This window comes from Fulvia fulva, chromosome 1 (genome assembly GCF_020509005.1).
Source record: "Fulvia fulva chromosome 1, complete sequence".
NCBI classification, from domain to species: Eukaryota; Fungi; Ascomycota; class Dothideomycetes; order Mycosphaerellales; family Mycosphaerellaceae; genus Fulvia; species Fulvia fulva.
The window spans coordinates 7,767,786-7,791,290 of record NC_063012.1 but is presented as its reverse complement, the minus strand read 5'-3'; the positions used below and the strand labels follow the sequence as shown (position 1 = coordinate 7,791,290).

At 54.9% G+C, this 23,505-nt stretch overlaps 7 protein-coding genes across 7 annotated transcripts; 2 read left to right on the top strand and 5 right to left on the bottom strand.

The window, feature by feature from the left end:
* Positions 1–3,153, top strand: CLAFUR5_01506 (Cat eye syndrome critical region protein 2; the record flags this gene model as incomplete). Its single annotated transcript, XM_047900654.1, has 3 exons — positions 1–183; positions 282–379; positions 432–3,153. 3 exons carry the CDS (start codon positions 1–3, stop codon positions 3,151–3,153), a joined length of 3,003 nt encoding a protein of 1,000 aa, XP_047755512.1.
* A 290-nt stretch (positions 3,154–3,443) lies between these two features.
* On the bottom strand, positions 3,444–5,521 carry CLAFUR5_01505 (Choline transport protein; the record flags this gene model as incomplete). Its single annotated transcript, XM_047900653.1, has 6 exons — positions 3,444–3,476; positions 3,533–4,174; positions 4,293–4,538; positions 4,634–4,925; positions 5,085–5,114; positions 5,163–5,521. 6 exons carry the CDS (start codon positions 5,519–5,521, stop codon positions 3,444–3,446), a joined length of 1,602 nt encoding a protein of 533 aa, XP_047755511.1.
* Positions 5,522–6,829: 1,308 nt separating this feature from the next.
* Positions 6,830–8,026, top strand: CLAFUR5_01504 (uncharacterized protein; the record flags this gene model as incomplete). The annotated part of the gene is made up of 1 exon (XM_047900652.1): positions 6,830–8,026. One exon carries the CDS (start codon positions 6,830–6,832, stop codon positions 8,024–8,026), a length of 1,197 nt encoding a protein of 398 aa, XP_047755510.1.
* A 109-nt stretch (positions 8,027–8,135) lies between these two features.
* On the bottom strand, positions 8,136–11,269 carry CLAFUR5_01503 (Beta-glucosidase 1; the record flags this gene model as incomplete). The annotated part of the gene is made up of 6 exons (XM_047900651.1): positions 8,136–8,619; positions 8,674–9,266; positions 9,395–10,035; positions 10,089–10,297; positions 10,416–10,514; positions 10,653–11,269. The coding sequence occupies 6 exons, from the start codon at positions 11,267–11,269 to the stop codon at positions 8,136–8,138; spliced, it is 2,643 nt and encodes an 880-aa protein (XP_047755517.1).
* Positions 11,270–12,550: 1,281 nt separating this feature from the next.
* Positions 12,551–13,852, bottom strand: CLAFUR5_01502 (Iron-sulfur protein IND1; the record flags this gene model as incomplete). The annotated part of the gene is made up of 6 exons (XM_047900650.1): positions 12,551–12,729; positions 12,782–12,946; positions 13,000–13,255; positions 13,306–13,487; positions 13,551–13,602; positions 13,688–13,852. The coding sequence occupies 6 exons, from the start codon at positions 13,850–13,852 to the stop codon at positions 12,551–12,553; spliced, it is 999 nt and encodes a 332-aa protein (XP_047755516.1).
* A 3,139-nt stretch (positions 13,853–16,991) lies between these two features.
* On the bottom strand, positions 16,992–21,057 carry CLAFUR5_01501 (Vigilin 1; the record flags this gene model as incomplete). The annotated part of the gene is made up of 3 exons (XM_047900649.1): positions 16,992–17,959; positions 18,011–20,261; positions 20,314–21,057. The coding sequence occupies 3 exons, from the start codon at positions 21,055–21,057 to the stop codon at positions 16,992–16,994; spliced, it is 3,963 nt and encodes a 1,320-aa protein (XP_047755515.1).
* Positions 21,058–21,656: 599 nt separating this feature from the next.
* On the bottom strand, positions 21,657–23,479 carry CLAFUR5_01500 (putative alanine aminotransferase, mitochondrial; the record flags this gene model as incomplete). Its single annotated transcript, XM_047900648.1, has 2 exons — positions 21,657–22,133; positions 22,184–23,479. The coding sequence occupies 2 exons, from the start codon at positions 23,477–23,479 to the stop codon at positions 21,657–21,659; spliced, it is 1,773 nt and encodes a 590-aa protein (XP_047755514.1).
* Positions 23,480–23,505: the final 26 nt, after the last annotated feature.

The following is a 23,505-nucleotide window of genomic DNA, read 5'->3' as shown; positions in this document are numbered from 1 at the left end:
ATGCCGCGCTATAAACGAAGCGCCCTGGACGCCGAGCTGGACGTAGCAGCAGAGCCAGCGGTGCCGCCAGAGCAGCAAGAGATGTTGGCCAAGCTGCGCAACATGTGGGAGTTTGCCAGTTTCATGCAGTACATCTTCCTGTTTGGCCATGTCGTCAAGATCGACGACGACTTTGACATTGAGGTATGCATGCCCAGAGACACCCCCGAGCCGCCGCACCAGCCTTGCGCGACATGGCACACGTATGCATGCGATGGACGCTGATGAACTCGTCTTGTTAGGACCTCGAAACAGAATGTCTGCTGCCTGCAGCCTCAGAGAAGCTCGCGCGCATCGGGCTGCAGCTCCTCAAATACGTCTCCTCGCATCGCGGCCTGACGTGAGTACTGCTGTGATACTGCCACACTCTGGTATATGCTGATGCAATGTAGCCCCGACATCTTTGACGAGTATACGCGCCGACAGTACATCGCCAAGGCCCCGCAACGCAACCCCTTCGGCGACGACGAAGACCCCATCAAGTTCAACGACCTCGACCCCTACACCCGGATACAAGTCCTGCAGCAGCTGAGCACATGGACGCTGGGCAATGCAGAGCGGATTCGCGGCATGATGTCCCAGGAAGAGCATCACTTGGGCTGGCGCATGGACCCACTCGGCTGGGACAGAGACGACCGCGCATACTATGTGCTTGACGACAACAGATTGTATCGTCGTGCTGACGAGCCTCTACCGCCGCCGACACCAAAGCCCAAAGCGAAGGCAAAGCCAAAAGCAAAGAGCAAGGCTTCGAAAGGTGCGAAGAGCCGTGCGACCAGAGCGAGCAAGCGACGCAAGGTGGATGAGACCGAAGATGAGGAAACAGAAGAGCAACCTGAGGCGGATGATACCGCCGTGGAGGATACGATCATGACCAATGGAGACGCAACTGTGCTGGAAGAAGAGCCTGGCTACGGCTTCACGAGCAAGACGTGGGAGTGCATTGCCATCACTTTGGAGGAGTACCAAGAATTCATGTCCAGCATATTTCGCTCGCGGGACCCGAACGAGAAGCAGCTTTACAAGAGCATAGAGACCGATGTACTGCCCATCATCGAGAAGCGTGCAGAAGCTCGGCGACAGAAACAGCTGAAGAAGTTGCGGGAGTTGGAGAATGTGCAGAAGATGGCTACAGCCAAGCGATCGAGCAGACTTGCGGGCAAGGCTGAGAAGGAAGCACAGGAGCGTGCGGATCGTGAGGCGGAAGAAAAGCGGCAAGCCGAACTGAGAATGGCGCGAGAGGAACAGGAGAGGCAAAAGAGAATCGAAGAGGCAGGTCGAGACTGGCTGGATATGTCCGATGATACTAACGTTCAGCAGGGCCACGAGTCACGGCGACTTACTCGAGAACAGCGAGTACGCGAGCGAGAAGCCAAGCGAATTTTGCACGAAGAAGAACTTGCCAAGTTGGAGGAAGAAGGTGATCGCGCCGAATCGCATGAGGCAGACAGTGAGGCTGGAGATTCCAAACGAGCATCCGAACGTCAACGCAAGACGCAGAAGGAACAGCACAAGAAGGAGCTGGAGGCCCTCGCGGAAGATGAAGGTACGTGGTACTTCGACTGTGCCGTCTGCGGTAAGCACGGAGAGAACATGGACGATGGTTCCCACAGCATCGCCTGTGATAGGTGCAGTGTCTGGCAACATAGTAAGTGCCACGGCTTCTCGCCTAAGCAGGCCGAGGCAGAAGGGTTTACGTTTGTGTGTCGGACCTGCAAGCGCAAAGAGCAGGATGCGAAGAAGCCCAAGATCCCGCCGCTCAAGCTCCACAGCCGTGCCAGTGGAAGCCCGGAAACACACAAGAGCAGCAGTCGTCCGGCGACGGCCAACGGCCAACAAACTGGTCAGCTTCCCGATCATGTTGCGAGGCAGCTCGACGGCATGGATGCGCAACAGCCGCGGCCAAGTCCGGGGCCTTTTGGTCAGATTACGAATGGACCGAATCTGACTCCTCACGGTCAGCAACAACAGGCGTCGAACGGGTACCGCTACCCTGCTGTTGGCAACGTCGCTCCACAGCCACAACAGCAGGCCTGGTCAGCCAGTGGCAATGTCCCTCCCACGGGCCGGGTCCCAGGTTATGGCGCTGCATCACCTCCGGTGCTGAACGGGTATCCTGCTCATCATCAGCAGCAACATCTATACGCGCATCAGAATGCTGTGGCAACATCGGGTGGTCACCCGGCCTATCCTCGGCAACACTACGCACAGCATCAGCACCCCAATGGCTACAACGGCCAGGCACCTGCAGGCATGCACACCACAGCACCACCTCTTCAAGGCCATCATTATCAGCAGCCTTCAGCACCGTACATGGGCCAGTACTCACAACCAATGCACCCTCCACATGCGTACCAGTCACAACAGCAACATCGGCAAGGCTCCAGTCAGCAGCTTATGAACGGATTCCAGTCTCCAGTCAAGCCAGCCGGTGGCTCATCCTTTTCGTCCCCGCCTCATCAGCGACCACCGTCACAAGGATACTCCCCGCAGCATGGCCAACAGCATCTCCAGCAGAGTCCAAGAACAAATTTGCCACCACCACAGGAATCACATCAGCAGAGGCCTGCGCATTCCCCTACCAAGTCTTCACTGCCGCCATTGCATCAGGCTGGACCATCACCACGCCCTCCACAACTTACGCAGACTCCTCAGAACCTACCACCCATGGCGAACGGGGATGCGCACAACTCTCATCACTTGCAGACTCCACAAATGAACCGGCCAGCCCACGCTGGAGCTGCAAATTCCACCAATGTCGCAGCCGATGGCATGTCTGGACCCTGGCCAGATGGATCAAAAGCGATTCCACTCAAACACGACCAGACTTCTCCTGCGCCACCAGCTTCTGCACAGAGTATTGACAATACGAAGATCTTCCCGCCAAACACGCCCTTGGTGCCCAGTCCCAGCCAACAAGCTGCCGGAGCGACTGGGAGTGTGCCAGTGAAGAAGATGCCCGCACTGTCGCCGGAACCGAAGCCAGCCGCCAATGGGCTGCCGCCGCTGGCACTCAAGCCAGAGATTGGTGTGCAGATTTCGCCACAGGCCTCTGCTCCCTCTCAGGCTCCGACGCTGCCTGGAGCCGACGCACCCTCGACTGAAAAGCAGTAAGGTGCTTTTGGTTCTGGATATCAGCACATCTTGCCTGAACCAGCACCAGTGGCGATTTAGGACTATTACATAGCCGCAGAGGGGTGCAACATAGGATGACTGGGATTGCATTGGTACAGTCAGCAGGACTAGTCTGGAGACGTGTGGGAATCACAAGCATCAGCTGTCAGGAAACACAGATGTGTCCACAAGACAATGTCCAACAGAACAAAGAGGCCGTGAGGCCACTGCCATCCCTTACCCTGTCTATTCTGTCATAATATCATCGCTTCATGCTGTGTGTTTCGCGTCTACTGATCTCTCTTCACGAGTACTACAGGGCCCTGCACAATGGTTTAGCTGGAGTCCGCAAGACTGGAGAACTGCAGCAATAACTTACCTCATAGACCTTGTGCCCGTACGCGATGTAATACACCACCGATACAACCAACATGCCTCCAAACATCGTAGAGTTCCAGTTCATATTCTGACTCGTGACAGGTTGCGCCAGAGGCCAGAACGAGAAGAACCACAACGGTATCAGGAAGCAGAGGGCGGCGATGTTGATCCATAAGCCGTATCGACCGAGAGACCACCTCCGTGGCGGCAGCGGCGCGCCATATAACCTCCTCCATATCAGACAAGCTATCGTAATGAAATATGAGCTCAGCACGGAGACGCCGCCAAGCGAGTTGATAGCATTAAGCGCGGTGGTGGAGCCGAGATTAATGCATGCCAGTAGGGAGGTAATCACGAACGAGATTAATACAGATCGGAGTGGGATGTTCCAGCCTGGGGTGACGTGCGCTATCCATTGGGAGCCGGGGAGTCCGTTGTCACGGGCAAAGGACCACAGTTGCCGGGATGCTGTGGCTACTTCGGAGATGCAGCAGGATGTTAGGCAGACTACGACGATGGCGCCCATGGTCGAGGCGCCCGCTAGACTTCGTGTGCCGTTGTAGAAGACTTGGAGGAAGGGCTGACCGGTGGTCGTCTCTAGTAATGCGTCGATCGGGCCGCCAGTGAAGCATAGCGTAATGGCCTATACGAGGAGAAGGGTATTAGCTATAGTCAGGTGGTGCGTGGCATTGACTCAGCATGTAATGCTCGAGCTGAGATGCAGCGCGCACGTCTTGATAGATAAGACGCCGTTCACTTACCATCAGGAAGCCGAGCAGGGCGTTAGGGCCGACCGTCCACATGATTGCTCTTGGCATGGTCAGAGATGCGTCTTGGAGCTCCTCGCTCATGTGCACTGAGCAATCATAACCGATAAGGGCAGTCAGCGGCGTTGTCAGGCCAATCATGGCTGCTATTCCAGTCGTCGGCCAGCCACCATTGTTCGCGAAGGTGAGTAGCACGTCTGAATGTGCGCGCGGAGCCAAGACCCAAAGCGGGATAAAGACCTACCAGAAAGCAGATATTAGCCATGATTCAGGGGCACATATCATTGCCTCGGCGGTGTGGAATCATTGTGAAGTGAGGCGCGCGATCTACGTACCCCGAAGAAGCCGGCGATATGAAGTATGAGCACGATGCCTTCAATCAGCGGTAAGCGAACAGCAAGGACCGTGTTGAATAGTATCGCAAACGCCATAATGGCAATCGTTAACAGCGTTGCGTGCCATCGGTCAAAAGCGTAGTCGGGATTATTCAGCGCAATGAGTCCTTGAATGATACCACCGACCATGAAAGCGACAGATGCCAGAAAGACCTGCCAGCCTGTAGCGCATAGCCAGCCGGTCATATAGCTGAGGATCTTCTGATACTTGGGAGGAGCAAATTCAGACACCCTGCAAACAGAAGGGTGTTAGCCGTACCGATGAAGCATATTGCAGTGACTTAGACTGTAGTGCAAACGGTGAAGTAAAGCGCCTCGTGCAGCGCATGTCTCGCACACATCTCTATGGTCTAAGCCACTGCTGGATACCCCGTACTCTCCAGCAACATACCAATGGTACTGACCGCCAGCAGTAGGACACCTGGAATGTCAGTTTGGGTCGCGAGCACTCAAATTGGGGAGCTCTCACATCGAAACCATTTCTGCCAAGCTAGCATATACCAAGAGCATGCCAGTCGTGACGGCGATAAAGCCCCAGAAGAGAGTGCCATAGCCTCCGTCGGTAAGCACGAAAGAAAAGACGGGTAGTATCACTTCCCACGAGCAAATGACGGTGGACCCGAAACCCAGCATTGTGATGAAGCGAAAGTTCCTGCGGAGCACCTGCTTCTTTCCAAGCGTCATCATGTCTCTCTGATCAGCGTTGGTGCCTCTGTACTTGATTGGAATCGACGCAGCTACAACGCTCTGCTTGTCGTCCATGGAGAGAGCATCGTGGATACCCATCGTCGGCGCCATGCCGACTTCTGAAATTTTGCTGACCTCCATCGTGCGGGAGTCGTTGACCCATAGACCAGTCCTTGGAGGGTCGATGACCAGAGACGAAAGGCTGGGCAGAGAAGGTATGAGGTACACGAGCGCCACGTGCTGACTGACAACGATCAGCGTTGCTACCACGCGGCCAAGACAGCGTGAGCAGAAGTTCTTTCCTCGGCCTGGTGGGTGTATAGGGTCCTGTCAAGATCAAACATCAAACATGAAAAGTACCACCGACATGGCATCGGGCAAGGCGTAAGTGTCTTGCAACCATTCCAAGAGTGTCCCTTGCGGCCAGCCGAGCGTCACCGTCAGAGCTCCCTCGACACTTCAATGTTCCCTGAGCCCCAGTACAAAGCCGACCGAGCCCCATCACATCATTTGCCGCTCACCTTGATGAGCTTTGATTGACTTCAATACACATTGCACCTCGAAGACCCCCTAGCATCTATTGTTTTGCGCGCACTCGAGCCGGCAACGAGTAGGAGGGGGGCCCTTACGAGGCAGGGGTAGGGGCCCCGCCGATGTGCCCTCCCCGAGGCGCAACGGCGACGTGCAGGGGTGTGAACCGGGGTCCGGGCAGGAATGGAGCGGGCGGGCGGGATCGACGGCGGCGCAGCAGATGCCGTGCCGTGCGTGCTTGTGAGAAGCTGGACCCTGCGCCGCGCTAGCGCGGACTCGCCGAAGATCTCGCGGTGGCACACGCGAAACAGTGAACTCTGTCTGAACCTTCAACATCGTCACGAACCTCATCAGCCGACAACAAGACCAGGTATGCCAGCCTTGACGTGTCGCAGCCCTGGATGCACAGAACATCGCAATCACGGTCGTTATGCCGCTCATGATAGAGTGCCAGCATGTGAGTGCCATGGCAGGCGGCGGATGCCGATTGCAGCGGCAATTCCCATTCAATGTACATGTCTCTAGTCACAATGTCACATGCGCGAGGAATGCTTGGGGCCCGCATTTTGCTATTGACTTTCTTGACAGCAGGCTCGTGCACTAGACGAAGACGAGTACCCGGAGGCTTGAGAGCCCATTTCTATTCCTGCAGACCACGAAAACGTGCTTTGTACCTAGCTTTGCACCAAGACTTACCGACGAAAGCTGATGGGGGCGCGATAAGCTGGAGCCGTGACACTGCATGCCGGCGAATCGCGTGGCGTCGACGTGCCAGGTACGAGGGTGATAGCGAGAGCTGTGAGATTGGTCCTCGACCAGCAAACCCTCATCTCTGTTGACGAGGCAGGTTCGGGGGGACTTACACCTTTCTGCTCACCATGTGCTGATGAGGTCTTGCAATCGCACTTTCAACATGAGATGTCAGATACTGCACCTTTCACGGTTCCGGACGGGTACTACCCACCCTTCGCCATCATCAGCGATTCCGACCATGGCGGCTGGATAATCATAGCGACTAGCCTCGGACTGGCAATGGCCCTGCTTTCGACAATCATCCGGATCTATGTGAAATCAATATTACGTCAACAGCTCAGCTTGGACGATATATTACTAGCCGGCGCGACGCTATTCGCTTGGCTCACGGAGACCATTATCCTGCAAGCATGTGCTCGAGGACTCGGACGACAGGTCAATCTATTATCTCCAGCATCTCTCCGCCATGTCGAGAAATCATTCTATAGCAGCCAGCTACTCACGATCGTTGCGCTGGGCTTTTGCAAATGCTCCGTGGCCTGCTTCATCATACGACTGACTCCCAAGACTAGTATGAAGAGGATCATGCAAGGTATACTCGTATGCTCAGTCGCCTGGACCGTCGCATCGATCTTCGCGCTTGCTTTGCAGTGTGATCTAGCGTCTCCATGGTCGTACGCAAGTGGATCGTGCAACGGAGTCTGGCAGCGGGTGCTCTCGATCGGGATTGTCGACATCATCTTGGAACTGGCGCTGTTTATTGCAGCGATCCTTCTAGTGTCAAGTTTACACACGGCACTACACAAGAAAGCCATAGTCGTCCTTGCTTTTGGTATGCGACTGCCAATCGTTGGATTCATCGCGGCGCGCCTGGCCACTTTCGATCGAACCGACTTGACCAACTTTGCGCTGTCTGAGAGCCTTTACATTGTCTGGACCGTCACCCAGATCAATTACTCACTCGTCTCCACCACACTACCTATCTTGCGGCCTTTCATCAAAGACCTGGCTACCTTCTACGGCGCAATGCGGCCCAGCGAGTACAGCGGCAACACTCGTTCGCGCTCATACCCCTTGTCAAGCCTCAAATCGAAACACTCAAACCCACCGAATGGAAGCGCCGGAGCCCCACGGCAACAATCCATTGCGAAGGATAGACTCGACACGTTCGACTTTGCTGTGTCACGATATCCGGCTGTTGCAACGTCTACACATTGCGAAGCTGAAGTCCAAGGCCGACCTTCACGACCCTCGGAGGAGCCGGAGATGAGCACGCATAGTTTGGGGAGTGACGACTCGCAAAGGATGATAATACAGGTGCAGAACCAAGTCACTGTAGAATCCAGAGACGTTAGGCTGTAGCATCGCCATTTCAAGCAAGACTCAATGGATGATTTAGACTTGATCGACATACGTTCTCGTTGTATACTACGTTTGCATTCGCACGTCACGCCACAAAGCCTCCGGCGACTTAGTAGGGAGTCGCACCACCACCGCCCACGTCCAGCGATGCGCTTAGCGGCAACTTCCGGGACGAGCATCCAACATACACCGTCTTCGGGTAGCTCGAAATGATCCAATCCTGAGCAGCAGTGTCCCAGTTCGAAAGGTCCCTCCTCATGATGTCTGCTGTGAAAGTTGCACTACCTCCTGCTGGAATCGTCAAGCGATCAAAGTTGCGAAGGACAACCTTGGGGTCGTTTGGCCCACCCAGACTAACGTAAAGCTGTGGAACTTCATCACCGACAACTGACCCAGTGTTTGTGATGGTGGCGGTGGCTGTGAAGAGGACATCGTAGAGGGCTTGGTTGCCGCCTGGAGCGACGGTGCTGCCGGCTGGTGCGTATGGCTGTGGGCTGCTGTCGTAGCCGCCACTTGGGAAGCTGTAGTTGCTACCGTATTCTGGATCGCCGGAACTTTGTGATAGGGAGGTGAAGTTCAGGTACGGGTAGATACTAGGAAGCAAGTGTTAGCTGGAGATCAAAATGCATCGAGACTGATTGACTTACTAGGCTTCAATGCGCGTGAAGTTGTCTGGGTAAAGATAGTCGGCGCTGTTGTTGCTGATGACGCCGTAGGTTGGTGCCGGTGGCGTATCGCCAGTAGTCGGTGTGTAGCCTGGATCGGCGTGTGCCTGAATCTGCAGATTGGAGTATGCAAAGGCCGTGTAAGACAGGCCAAAACCGAACTCATAGACAGGAGTAATGTTGGCCTTGTCGAATGCTCTGTAGTCGATGAACACTCCTTCTACAAAGTCGTCCTGAGGCGCGAGTACACCGTTGTTTGGGGTATACATCACGTCAGTGCCATAGTCTTCGCGGTTGAGACCCCAGGTGAATGGCGTCTTGCCTCCCGGGTTGACCTTTCCGTACAAAATGTCTGTGATGGCATTGCCGCTCTCTTGGCCTGGGATACCTGCCCATATAATGGCGGTCACGTTCTCGTTCTCGTACCAAGCGTCAACAAGCACTGGGCCGACTGTGTGCATGACGACCACCGTGTTGTTGCACTGACTGGTCACATTCTGGATGAGGGTGTCGCCATTGTGCCACAATGTAAGGTTGTTTCGGTCACCTTCGTTTCCGTCGACGGTTATGTATCCCTGCCAGACGAACTGATGTTAGCGATACTCGGGAATCACGTGGCAATGTCAGAATGAACGATGCGGCGGCACGAAATAGCGCGCACGCATGTCGGGATAGCAATGCCTTCCACTCTGGCAGTACGTACCTCTCCGGCGTCAGCATTGACAAACACAAGGCAGACTCCGTCGACCTCGCCAGCACGACGAGCGAGAGCCGCGATCTGAGGGTAAGCATAGTCATCGATGACGCTTTCAACGTTGCCGCGCTGGCTGCGGACCTCAGCTTTAATGGCTTCCAGTGGTGTGATGAGGTATGGGAAATTTGCCGTGCCAGATCCCCATCCCATGGCCAGTGTTCCGTTGTCGCAACCTCTGTCTGCGCAGCCGTTCGGTCCATACTGATTTTCGGCAGCGTCCGAGCCGAAGACTGTTGTGAGCTTCTCCTTGCCGGTGAGTGGAAGAGCATTGTTATTCTTCAGCAGGACGGTTCCTTTGGCAGCAACTTCCCTGATGCCTTGGAAATGGTCCTGCTGCACGTCAACATGGTGGTTGAGTAAAGTGTATCCCTCCTGTGCGTAGAAGTGCTGGAAGCCGAAGGTGTCCTGAGTCCAACTCGAGAAACTTGGGGCATCCTCGACTTGTTGGCCTTCACGGTCGACATAATACCACGCGGCGACGATGCGTACTGCCATGTCGTCTAGTCGCCACTGTGGGACCGTGCCGTTGAGGATTGCAATAGTCAGGTTCGCTCCCCAGTATGAGGTCGAGCTGTCAAATGCGACATCACCTGGAGAATGTCAGCAATGCCTAGCCTCGTGGCAGCACCTTAGCAGCTCCTACCGGGCATCGTCATGTCAAGGCCAGCCAAAGCGGACGAGACACCAGAATGCTGTGCGGCCCAGTCGCTAACGACGAAACCTTGGAAGCCAAGTTCGTTCTTGAGCAGTCCATTAAGCAGGGCACTGTTCTGACAGCCGTAGCTGTTGTTGATTTGATTGTAGCTGCACATGATCGAGCCTGTACCAGCGCGGACAGCATCTGCGAACGGCCTGCCAAAATCAAATGAGTTAGCAATGCCCGAGAACCGTCCGGCATCTCATCATCCCCAAGCTACGCTTTGGAGCGGATTCGGAATTCATCTGGAGCCATCTCTCGTCCGATACATACCATAAGTAAAGTTCGTGCATGGTCACATCGTCAATGTTGGAACTGAGTGACTCAGTGAGGTTGCCTGGCGGAGGACCTTGTCGAAAGTGCTCCTGCTCGCTGGACGTAATGAATGTCAGCCATGGAACCTATGAAAATAGGGCACAAGTCACGCTGGTGGCTGCCTTTTTGGGTTGCGTGTGTGCCGCCCGGGGTCTGTCGACGATAGAAGCAACAGCTTCGCATGGGCATACTTACTTGGCAATGTAGTGCTTGGTGCAAGCGATGACTCCGGCATCCTGGATTCCTTTGACAGTTTCGTACACTGCGATTCCGGAGAGCGCTGGATCAGGAGAGAATCCCTCCCAGTTACGACCTCCTTCTGGAGCTCTTCCAAGAGGGCCGACGACCGGACCGAGCTGTACATCGATTCCCTTGAGCTTATGCTCTGTACCCATGTCATATCCTCGGGAGTAGAACAACTTCCTATCCCAAGTCGCGGCAATGGTCACCCCAGCACTGAAAGCTGAAGCGAAGTCTGCAAATCTTATCCCAAGGGGACTGTCCTGAAGACAGAGCGCCTTGAAGCCAAGTCTAGGAATCGCTCCGGTGTTGCCAACGCACTTCTCGCCCTCCCAGCCAACTCCGGTAGTCAAGTTGACCTTCTCTAGCAGTGTGAGCTGAGATACGAATGCTCGTGCCTTCTCATAGGCGCTTGCCCAGTCTCCTAACCCTTCGCCCCACGGAGCCGGGTAGTGAGGCGGTGAGGTCGCATTCGTCAACGGGCTGTTCGGCGTGGTATCGTTCGTGAAGGGCGTCTGCGCGAAGACAAGTGGTAAAGCTGCTGTAAGCAGCGCTGTATGCTGGAAAAGCATGCTTGTCTGTAGTGCTCGAGTATCCCCGCTGGATCAAAGAAACGTGGTACAAAGTATGAAGTAAGTCCTGCTGCTGCGAGGCACAGACACGCAGGTGTATCAGAAAAGGTCTGCTCGACGGACAATGCAACCTACTTGTAGTATGCAGGATGCATGTGCGCGTATAGGCGACGGATAAACTCTAGAGCTCGTCACACCTCGCGTCGATGATGGCAGCTGAGAAGGCACGACATTCGTCTCCCCGCAGTCCGCGCGAGGCACAAGATCTGAGAAACCGCGTACATGGTTCCTGGCAGGAGGATCCAATACCCAAATTATTGGGCTCAAAGAAGAAGGTATCAGCGCTGTGATCAAGCTTGCCCACGGGGAGCAAAGAGGCGTTAACGGGCACCATGCTGCTTTGGGTATTAGCAGGCATCAGAGCTCCGCAGTCTATCCAACTCTTCAATACATATCTGCATTGTCGGCATTTCGGCTCATGTCACGGCGAGCCAGCCCGATGAGCCGTGTGTTGTTCTTACTGGTAAACTCGCTTCGAGAGGCAGGAGACTTACCGATAATATCCCCGTGGCCGTGAGGACAACGCCCCACTGCTGCAGTGTCACTCCATCTTTGCATCACCACTTGCGGGGTAGGCAGCAACCCATATTGCACAGTGTAACAAGCGATCATAGGAGCTTTATGCCACCGTGTAGCTGTCAGACTCAACGTGAGTCTCGTTTCGGCGACTTGGCCACGTCGCGAAGGGAGTAGTCGAGCCCAATGGAACGATAAATCGATGACAGTGCTCACGACCAGACATGGGCGGTCCGCGATGGTCCTATCGGTGCTTGAGAGGAGAATAAACTTGAGTCTTTTCTGGCCTCTCATCGGCCACGAGCTCCGCAGCATGGCGACTATGGATGGCACGTGAGGTCCATGTGCGACGTAGGTGCGTCTGAACCTAATCTGATTGTACCAGGTCCTGTCAGGGCAGAGTTTGCTGGGATGCTTGGTGGCTTCGTGTACAGTAAGAAGCAAAGCCGTGGATCACGCTGCCTCGCACAAGTCGTTCCGTGTGTGATGACGGCGCTTCCTCATGCCAGTGTACTCTCGACTTCAGAGAACCACGTAGTCGTGATTCATGCCTTCTGTCAGATCAAGAGCTCATGTGCGGTATTCACAGACAAGCATCACGATCCGAACCTGCGTCCGGGCCGGAAGCGCCATTCCAAGCTGTGTCTTGAGTCAGCATCACGAATCTCTTGAGAGTCGATTGCTATGCCGCATGGTGCTATGCGGTCACAACTTCAGCTTCGCCGCAAGTGCCTGAGCAACAACGCCGAACGCTGCGGCTTGTGCTGATTCGGGCTGAGATATAACGGTAGGTCTCCCGGCATCGGCATCGCTGCAGATCTGGCTGTCCAGCGGTATATCACCCAGAAGGTCTAGGCCAAGCTCGCCGCACTTTTTTCGAGCACCTGTCAGTCAGTAGTCAGCCTGTGTTCGGGCGTTCGTTCCGAGACTTCTCACCATCCAAACCGAAGATATCATGATGATGTCCGCAGTTTGTACATGTGAAGGTGCTCATGTTCTGGACCATTCCCATAATAGGTACCTTGGTCTTCTTGAACATTTCAACACCCCTCACGGCATCTCTCAGCGCAAGATCTTGTGGCGTTGAAACGATGACGGCACCTTTGGGGAGATCAGTATACGTTCACACCCATCTGCGACATTGCTAGACTTGCCATCAAGCTCAATGCTTTGTGTGATGGTGAGCTGCACATCGCCTGTGCCGGGTGGCAAGTCCATGACCAGTACATCTAACTCCGGCCAAGCAACCTCGAACAAAAGCTGGTTCATGGCCTTCTGGACCATGAGACCCCTCCAGGCAATCGGACTGTCTTGTGGCACGAGAAAGCCCATGGACATCGCTTTCACTCCATACGCTGTCAGCGGGAGTAGTCGGTTGCTGCTGTCAAGCTCGGGCTCGAAGCCTTCCAGCTGCTCGGCGTCAGCGAACGGCACAATGCAAAGAAACGCGGTACACTGACGTTAAGCAGGGTCGGAATACTGGGTCCGTAGATGTCGGTGTCCAAGATGCCAGTGCGTAGACCTCGCCGAGCCATGGCGAGTGCGAGATTGGTGGATATTGTGCTTTTCCCCACCCCACCTTTCGCACTGCTCACTGCTACTACTTTGCGCACATTGACGATGGGCTTTTTCCCAGGAAGACCTTTACTGATGTCAGCTGATTGGCACATCTGGGCTTGACTGAAGCGCCAGGATACGAGCATACCTCGCTTCATGCGTGCAGCAAGATTTGGAGGTGTTCCTGCTCGCGGCAGGCCCTGTAGCAAAACTGTTATTGACGCGCACCACGACAGCACACAAGAGGTACATGCGTACGAGAGGCTAATGGGCGTACATGCTTACCAACGGGTTTTCATGGCCAGCTGTTTGGCGACATGTGCTCGAGAAGAGACGTCCTCGCAGCAGGAGGTCTGCTGGTCGACATCTGATGGCAGAAGGGAGCTGTAGTAGTCTTGATGTGTTGCATGATCCGATCATGTTAGTGATGATGGAGTATGTAAGATACATGTAAGGAGCATGGAGGTGCTTCTACGCGAGGGGACGCGAGCCGCTTGGCAAATTCAAGCCATCGCCATCACATCTCATCACAACTCACCACCAACATCTGCCACCTTCTTCCTCCGCGCATCACAAGCAACGACAGCCATCTGCCGCCATCGCATCCATCGTCACAAAGATCAATCTTTGAGAAGCATATCCCTGACGCCATTCAGCCGCGGCACCCGTGACTTCTCTCATATCCGTCAGAAAGCAACGTAGTTCTACATGTAACCAACGAGCCTCGAAGTTGGCTGCTGTGACAATCCCAACCTCTCGAAGCCGACGTTCATTCCTCCGACAATGCGACTCCCTGCCAGCAATATGCACTATGCACTATGCACTATGCACTATGCACTATGCGTTCCTTTGGAGCGGGGGCCAGGTCAAGAGACGGTCGATGGCGCTAGACCCTTGACATACTCATTCTGTGGCCTTGCTTCTCCAGCTGCTCAGCAGTTCCACTCGAAGCCGTGGTGAACAGCTCCATATTGGCCTCCCTCAGCTCAACAAAGCTGACACCAAGACATTGTGAGTAGTGGCCAGGGTCGAGCCCTCTTCGCTGGGACACCAGCTCTCCAAAGACAATGCAGCGGTCGCAGTATCCTCTTCGCACGTCGTAGTATGTCCAGTGGACAGTGCTGCACACGCCACTGCGAGGTGCTTTGCTGCAGCACATTACCCGGAAGCCTTCGAGTGCTGTGCCATGCGCCTGGGAAAAGTCAGCAACGCAGGCGCACAATCATGTGGTTTACCGACAGCATGATGGCACGTTGGATGCCTGGGTGCTTTTCGTAAACACATGATGGACTAAGCTGTCTTCCAGGTTACCGATTCCACTCCTTGCACGGCGTGGAATGCGATGATGTCTTCCTGAGTCGTCCGGGGTCTGATAGAGGCGTGTATATATATAACTATAGTTAGTTATAAGTTATAACTATAACTTATAAGTTATATAACTATATAACTATATATATATATATATATATATACACATATGCGGCTGCCATGGTCAGATCAGGTTGCTATCTGGCAGGACAATGCACCCTCGATGCATTCTACTCCGTTACTGAGTGCACCATCCACCTACGACAAGATCGAGTTGTTGGTTCTCATGCTCACCTCGACGTGGTCCCGATGTCCAGTCACGATTGAGCTTCACCTGATTTCGGGGCACAACCACACTGCCACAAGCGAACTATCCAGACTTATCCGACCATCTCCTCATCAGAACTACGGAAAGCTCAGCTATACCGGCTACGTCAACGGAAGTGCCGACAGTCATCGCTTGAAGCTGTGCATGGATCTAAAGATCGGGAATGCGCCGCACCTTAACTTTACTTGTTGCGATCACATTTGCCATCGAGTACAATCCATCCGGCCGATATCATGCTGCAATGACCGTATCAGGAAATCTAAGCCTCGAGCACATGCAAGCTTTCATAGCCATCGGAGCATGGCCAGTTGTCATGCCGCCACATGACAAGCACAGTGCAGAACAGCTCAGGTCTGAAACAGGGCCGACACATGATTTCAAGATCAGACATGTACAGCTCCAAAGCCGCTAACGATCACTGACATGGTGCAATGCTCCGACTCTTCTGCCCCAGGTTGCACATGTGGCGGCGTGGCCGGCGCCGACAAGTCCAGACCGACCGCCACCTTCAACACATCACCTCTCCTGGACAGCACAAATCACATACACCAGTCGCATCATTGCTCAGAGTTTCGCACCGCCCATATCACTGCTAAGTAAGCCAATTCCGGAGTACACCGTATCTTCTGCACTGAATGCTCCTATTCTGCCTATCGCTTCAGCCGCCGCTATGGTCCGGCTTCAAATACGCGGCGCAGGACCAAAAGAGCTGACCGTGGGTTGAATACGCTTGCCGCTATCCATTCGATGGGATACATCCCGGGGCCACATGTGGTCCGACTAACGTGTACAGTAATATCTCGAAGCCCATGGCGTTGTCACTCGAAAAGCCTATTCGCGATAAACACCGGCTCGGCGTAGCCATCTCACACAATGTGGACTTCATGACCTCCAACGACGACTGCTCCTGACAACTGGCCCTGCCCACACAAAGCCCTTGGCGAACCAACAACCCATGAGCTGCACGCATTACTCTTGTGCACATGATCGCTACCAGGACCTGGCTTGGACACTCAGTGGAGCGCCACAGACCTGTCACGATGCGGGCGGGTAACCACTTCAAGCATGCGTTCGACCTTGGCTTCTGCATTTGCGATCTCTGCCACCTCATTGGCGATGCCCTGACGACTATGCCGATCATTGCCGAACTCTACCTGTCGCCAACAGGGTCCTTTTATACGATGCCATCGAGGCTATGACAAAGACTCGGAGCTGCACAGCTTGCCGATATGAACGCAGAGCCTTCACGGTCGCCATGTACTGTAGCATACATTTGCGTTGCGGGGCACTCATGTCAGCACCACCGTTTGAATCGTCGCTTTTGCCAGAGCACCTCTGTCGAAGGACTGAGCACTATCCTCGTCCCGAAGCCGGCGTCCAGACGACCTACACAGAGTCATTCATCAGATGGATAGTCTACTCCTAGCCTCTGAAGCTTCGGGATTGTCCGGTCCACGGACTTACTCGTCTCAAGCCTCGGAGAACGAGGCTATCCATCATGCATGGAGATGGTCAAAGGCAATCACCTAATGGCCGGCTTCACCCGAGACAAGAAGGAATGAACACACCGCGTGGTTGTCCCGAGTCGTATCCATGACGACTATGTCGATTAGCGATCTCCGTGCTCCGTCCGAACGTCTGCCACTTCATACAACTCCGACTCGCCTCGGTCTCTGCAAGCACATGAAGTCTGGCCGGTTCACGGCATGACCGAGAATACTTATCGACCGTGGTACACACGAACGACTGGAAAGCGTCGGCCATCCGGATCGAGGGACATCAACAGCAACATATGCTTTTCCTGCCTACTTTTGAGCCTTTTCTAGTAACTTATACACAAAATTTTAGTACGCTCAAATATGCATTCTCGCTCAAGTGGTATCAGCCGTGATCTTTCTGCCTGTTTGCCGTCCATGCTATTCCTGGCTGCCACCTTCGTAGCCTCTTCGAATTCTATGCGTTGTTCTGAACAATCTCCAAGATGATGTCCCTTGCCTCCTCAACGCCGTTCTTCGCGCCTGTAATCTCGATAGCCTCGCCCTTGTTCTGGTCGCGCGGGACTTGGATCTTGGTGCCCGTCTGCTTGCGGATGCGGTTGATCTCGCTACCGCCGGGCCCGATCACGTGTCTGTAAGCTCTTGGGTCTGGTAGGATAAGGAATCCCATGGTGTCCTGCCTGTTGGCCTCTTCAATCGCTTTCTCGAGCTTGGCACGTGCTACCTGAACAGCCTCTGGGGAAGGACCGCTGAGTACCCAAGGTATCTCACCGTCTTCAGCTACAGCATGAAGGTCGTGTGCCTCCCAAGAGTGACTGTTGGCGCCAGCAGCCGGGTCGTCGGTGATAAGTGGCATCGATGCACCGTTTGCGCGGTTCGGCTGTGGCGTTGAAGGCTTTGGAGGAACTCGGTGCCCATTGTGTTCAATGGTGACTTTGTGATCATTACGAAGTCGTCGGAAGAATTGGCCATTGTCCGCGATGATGTGGTGCAACCGGCGTGGTACATCAAGTGAATCGCCTTCTTGGTCTTTAGTAATCTCGAGGATATGCGCCTTGGCCTTCTCGACATCCTCAGGTTTACCAGCAATGCGGACTTGGGATCGCTGTGGTCCGGTCTCGCTTTGCCTGGGAATGTTAATGGAGACTTTGAACTGTAATTCGAGCTGGCGTCTTGTCTCGCCACCTCTGCCGATCAGTAGCCTGTGCTTCTCGGGCTTCACCTCGACGATCTCAGTCACTTGGGACTCTTGTTCGGCGACCATAGCTTCGATAGCAGCACAAATACTGTCGACCACGGATTTCTGGCCTTCGACACGAATGGCATTGCCATCAGCATCGTTCTTCGGGAAGCGGATCATCCGGTTGTGCAGACGCTGGTCGTCAGGACCGCCTGCCTGCTGAATAATGCTGCGCAAGTTTGTGCCTGCGAGTCAAGTCAGCTCAACGTTCATCCCAGAGACAGCGTGCAACTTACCCTGGGGTCCAATAATGCGACGATGGTGCTTGCGGTCAACATCGAGGGATCTCGTGACTGTGTTGTCGAAGACCTTAGCCTTCTCCTCAATAAGCTTCTTCGCCTTTTCTACAGCAGTCTTCGAGCCCCTGATCTTGATTTCTGCGCGGCCGTCGGGGCTAGCAGCCTCTCGAGAGCTTGGCACATCGATATGGGCGTTGGTCTCCAGGCGTAGGCTTTCCATCTCCTTACCACCTGCGCCGATGAGCGAAGGCAGCTGGTTCTGTGCCACTGACACTGTTGCCGTGAATGAGTTATCCTTAACCCATTGCAGCAGGCTCAACAGCTCGTCACGGCAAGCATCAGCACCTTTGCTCGGGCCCTTGATAATGACCTCGTTGGGAGCCTGGTTGTTGCGACGACCGGCAGCATCGTCAGCTACAGATGCATCATCTTCGGCCGGTCTGCTCCGTGGGAAGTTGATGCGGACACCATAACGATCCTGAAGACGATTGACCGATTCACCCTTCGCGCCAATCAGATCGCGATGGAAGTTCGCAGGAACGTTGATGTGATGGGTAGCTTCGTCTTCGAGCTTTCTGCCCAGGTCCAAAATGTGCTTCTTGCAGGCATTTGCTTTGGCCTCGGGACCTTTGATCTCACATTTGCCATCGTTGAGCTGGATGTCGACATCAAACTCCTCGCGCAGGCGGTTGATGTTCTCGCCCTTTCGCCCGATGAGGTGGTTGGCGAACTTCTGTGGGAAGTCAAAGTTGAGGGTGAACCCACGCTCAAGCTCATCCTTCTGCTCCTGCTCAATGAAAGCCAGTAGGCTCTGTAGGAGCGCATCAACACTATCCTGTGGGCCACGTAGGTTGACGTTGGGTGCGACTGTGCGGCGTTGTGCCTGCTGGCTTTGGCCATAGTTGACCTGAACCGGGATGCGACCCTCGCCCAGAGACTGGTGGTGACGGTCAACATGACGGCGAATCTTGTCGTGAAATTTGGCAGGGGCGTCCACTTCTTGGGACACGATGTTCTGGTGACCGCTGGTCAGACCGAGAATGTGCTTCTCGGCCTCCTGCAGGGCCTGCCTAAATGCTGCCGCGTCTTGTGCAGATGGATTTCCGCGTGGCAGCTGGTACTCTGGCGATGGGACACGGTCTTCGTAGACAAGAAGGATCGGCGATTCGTCGTACTCGTCTGGTACGACCATGCGGACACCGTACTGATCTCTAACGTGACGGGCTGCCTGATCCCGTAGGTGCTGGTGGTAGAATGAATCGACGTCCACGGGATGGAAGCGCGCAGGAGGGTGGCCACTGACCAGGTTCATGACATCCATGCGAGCTTTTTGCGCGGCCTTTGGATCGCGAGCATAGATGTTCCAGGCACCGGAGCTCTCAGGAACAATGCTGGCGTTGTGGAGGCGCTCCAGCTGCTCGATAGCCTGCTGTTGCTGCAGATAGCGGGCAATATCGCGAGCATGGGCCCGTCCACCTCGTGGCGCTGTAGCATGTTGGCGGGCAACATCAGCAGACGCCATGGACATGCTAGACGCCAGGTCCATGATCTTATCGACGCCCTGATCGATCCTGTTAGGTGGTCCTACGATCGTGATCATCTCTGTGTCATCGCCTTCAGATGGCAAGATGATGGAGCATCCCGTCTCCTGGAGAAAGCTGTCGAGCGAGGTGCCTCGGTCACCAACGATGAACTGGTGTCTGCCACGCTCTACTGGCATCTGCTCCATGGTGAGTTGTCGCTGAAGCTCCTGCACATGACGATCGATCTCAGCCTTGGCATCGGCGATAGCTTGTCTGTCTCCACTGAGCTGGATGGGCAGGCTAGGATGAGGGACAAACGTAGCTGGTGCTCGGTTGGCTGGAGCTTGCTGAGGCGTCTGATGGTGTTGGTGGTACTGTGGGATCTTCAGCTCAAGGTCACGTCCGTTTTGCAGCGAGCCGAATCGTTGGCCCAAAAACGGATAGTACTCTGCTGGGATGTGCTTCAGGCGAGTATTGGCGGACGAGGTGTGCTCGCCCACAATGTTCAGGATGTCCTGCTTAGCCAGCTGCACCGCGAATGGGTCGCCTGAAATGGTGACATCTACCGTAGTGTCCATATCATCTTCATCGAGTTGCTGTGTGTTGTCCTGCTTCGCAATGTCGATCTTGGCCCCGGATTTCTGGCTGATCTTCTGGATCATGGCACCCTGCTTACCAACAATCCTACCTCGAATGGCGGCCGGCACTGGAACAGTAACATTTTGCTGTGCGTATGTCAGTATTGCTACCGATACACCAGGACATTTTGCTTCTCACCTTTGAGCACAGCTGGTTGGCGGCTTCCCTCAGAGCGGCGCGAACGGCATCGACTGGGCCAGTTCCCTCGAGTGTCAGACCTCCAGCTGCGCCGCTCTTCGCCTCGACGTTGGCCTTGGAGCGCTTGTTGATGTCACGAAGGATGTCGGCAACCGGCTTCTTCAGGTCCTTCTTCGCGGTGATCATATTGGCAGGCAATTCGATGCGCTCGGTGTAGCGGCCGGGAAGGGACATTTGCGGGACGGGGCCGCGCTGGGATGGTGCAGTGGAGCCTGGCACGAGCATACCGGAAGCTGGATTGGAGGCACGGGAGGATGCATTGGTGTTGCCATTGGCGAAACCGTTCGTTGCGTTGTTGGCGGGCTTGGCGACGGCAGCTGGCCTCTTGGACCACATCGATGGAGCGGCGGCGGCGGCGGCGGCAGCTTTTGGGGCACCCAGTGCTGGGAAGAGCTCCTCCGACTGCGTGTCAATGGGCGGCCTGTTCGAAGCGGCACCGGGGACAGCATCGCGCACCGGCTGCTTGCCCGCGGCTTTGCTGCCGGCAGTCGAGTCCGCCGCGGTCGACTGCTCGCTGTTGTTCACAGCCGCGGACGAGGGAAGATCCTCATCGGGGGCGTCTTCGACCGTCACCTTGTGTGCCTCGTGCTCTTCATGCTGGCGCTGCAGCTTTTCGGCATTGGACAAGCCCTCAAGGCTGGAGCTGCCACCGCCACCGTTCATGGTCGCCTCGGCGGAAGCCATGGTATCAGGAGTCCGTTCGGAGGAGCAAGTTTCGATGTTCCAAAAGACGAAATGTGGTAGGACAGTCGGAGCACTAGTTCATGCGGCGCTCCTCGAGGATCTCACCGACGGCTTGTCGTGTTGCGGAGTGCGGGGGTGGGATGGCCTGGAGTGCGAGGCGAGGAGATACAATATTGCGAGTGTAATGTGCTGACGGGATCGTTGGCAAAGTGATGAGCAGACGAGAGTGTGGGAGCTGATGCGCCGTGAAAGTCGGAATTATGTACAGCTGGGCGAGGGTACAGCTGCGCTATTCTAAAGCCAGGGAAGGGTCCGAAGCTTCGACTCCGACCCACTCCACCGGCGTAGTCCATTATTATACGTGTCTTTACCGCCAAGCACGTGCTATCATGACCACGCCTGGTTGATGACACACTCGGCCATTGATTGAGAGGACTTCTATACGCTAGGCCCATGCTACCTCCCATCATCATCCACGCCTGTGCATGCCTCTATCCAGGCTATGTCAAGTCAAGAAGACTTTTGGTCACATACAAAGACCCTGACCCACCAACCACATCCCAAACGCCAGCCCGCTAAAATGCTAGTCATTGTTCACATCATTTGAACTCGTTCATGAAGCTCTTGTGAAAGTCCGAGATCCGCGACACCCAGTCTGTGCCAGGCGCCAAGAACGTCGTCCTGAAATGCAGACTTCCCTCCCTCTGCCCAAACCCAGAGCCTGGCACTATGCATATACCAGTGGCATCGAGTAATCTGAGGCAGTAGTAGTCGTCTGGGTTCTTGTTCTCTTTCTTGGCGGCGTCGATGGCCTTTTGGGGCAGCTTGATGGTGGGATACAGGTACATGCTGCCCTGCGGGTACTGGCACTCAACCCCCTCCATCTCCCTGAATGCATTGTAAAGTGCGTGCGCGCGTGCTTTGAGGTTGTTGAAGATTGTGTCATACTCCTCCTTGTACTGTGGGTACGATGGCTCTCCCTCCTTGGGTGGGTTGACCATCAGCTCAACCAGGCATTGTCCAACAACCGGTGGGCAGAGCATAATGCTGACGAACTTGTAAATTTGGGCAACCACCTGCTTTCTGTTAGTGACTTGCCTTCCACAGCCAGATGAAAACTGCATACCTCAGGATCGAAGCCGATCATCTCGTAGTACCCTCCGCGATGACCGCACTCGCCGACCATACCTTTGCTGATGCTGTGAAGACTGGCCAATTCGACGTTATCGAACTTGCCATCCTTATTCTTGTCGCCTTTCTGCAACTGTCGCAAGATCTTCTTGAAGCTCTGGAACTCGCCCTCGAACACGTTTGTCTGGTATACCTCATCGGCCAGCATGACCAGCTTCTCTTCCGCGACCAATTCCAGCACAGACTCGATATGCTGGGCCTCCAGAGAGCCTCCGGTGGGGTTGCCTGGGTTGATCACGACGACAGCACGGACATCGATGCCCTTGTTCTGCGCCTCCTTCAATGCAGATCGCATGTCATTTACATCCGTGCTCCATCCATCCTCCTCTTTGAGATAGTACGGCACGACTTGAGCGTTGAGCAAGCTTAGCGTGGCAGTGTAGAGAGGGTATTGGGGGATAGGCACCAAGACGCCGGTGTTTGGCGAGGCACAGATCACGCTCATGAGGGCGTTGACACCAGCGCTGGCGCCTCCACACAGGTAGATGTTCTGGGGGTCCGCAGGAAATCCGTCACGCCTCTCGATGAAGTCTGCCACGCTTTGTCGAATGCGTGGGGCTCCTTGCGACTGGGAGTATGCGCCAACGCTCTTTACATCCTTGAGCAGCGCCTTTGCGCGCTCGACCACATCGCTCTTGTATCCGAGTCCGTTCTTCAACACCTCCCCATGCTCGAGCAATTGCGGATTCTCGACCAGGCTTGCGACTTGTCTGAAGAAAGTAATCGGCTTCTGGTCCAGCTGTTGCGGGTTGCCAATGTTCGCACTGATGACTGAGTCGAAGGGAAGGTCTTTGCCCTCGCCCTTGGCCAATTGAGCCCGATATTGCTCACTCTTGATCGCAAGCTCGCCCCGGACTGCATACTTGGCTTCCTTGACATGTGGGTTGATGTTGTTGATGTTGAGACTCTTGTTGGAGCTCTGCGAGAAGTCTCTCTTCTGCATAGACATGGCTGCTGGAGAAGGAACGACTGTCGATGGGAGATTCAAGCTGCGAGGTAATGCACCGAGTTGCTGGAAAGAAGGAGCAACGGGTCCAGAGATAGAACTAGCGATGTTTTGCAAGCTCTGGTGGAGGTGGTTTTTCCGAGTCACAAGCTTTCGATTTGCTAATGCGTCATGGACGAGGGCAGCGAGGTCGGAGCGGACCGATGTGTTGTCGCAAGTGAACGTGGGCGTGTAGTTGGTCTTGCCAATGAGCAGTACCTTCGCCTTCGAGCCGGTCACCCGCATCGTGATCCCACTCCGCCCGCGCGGAA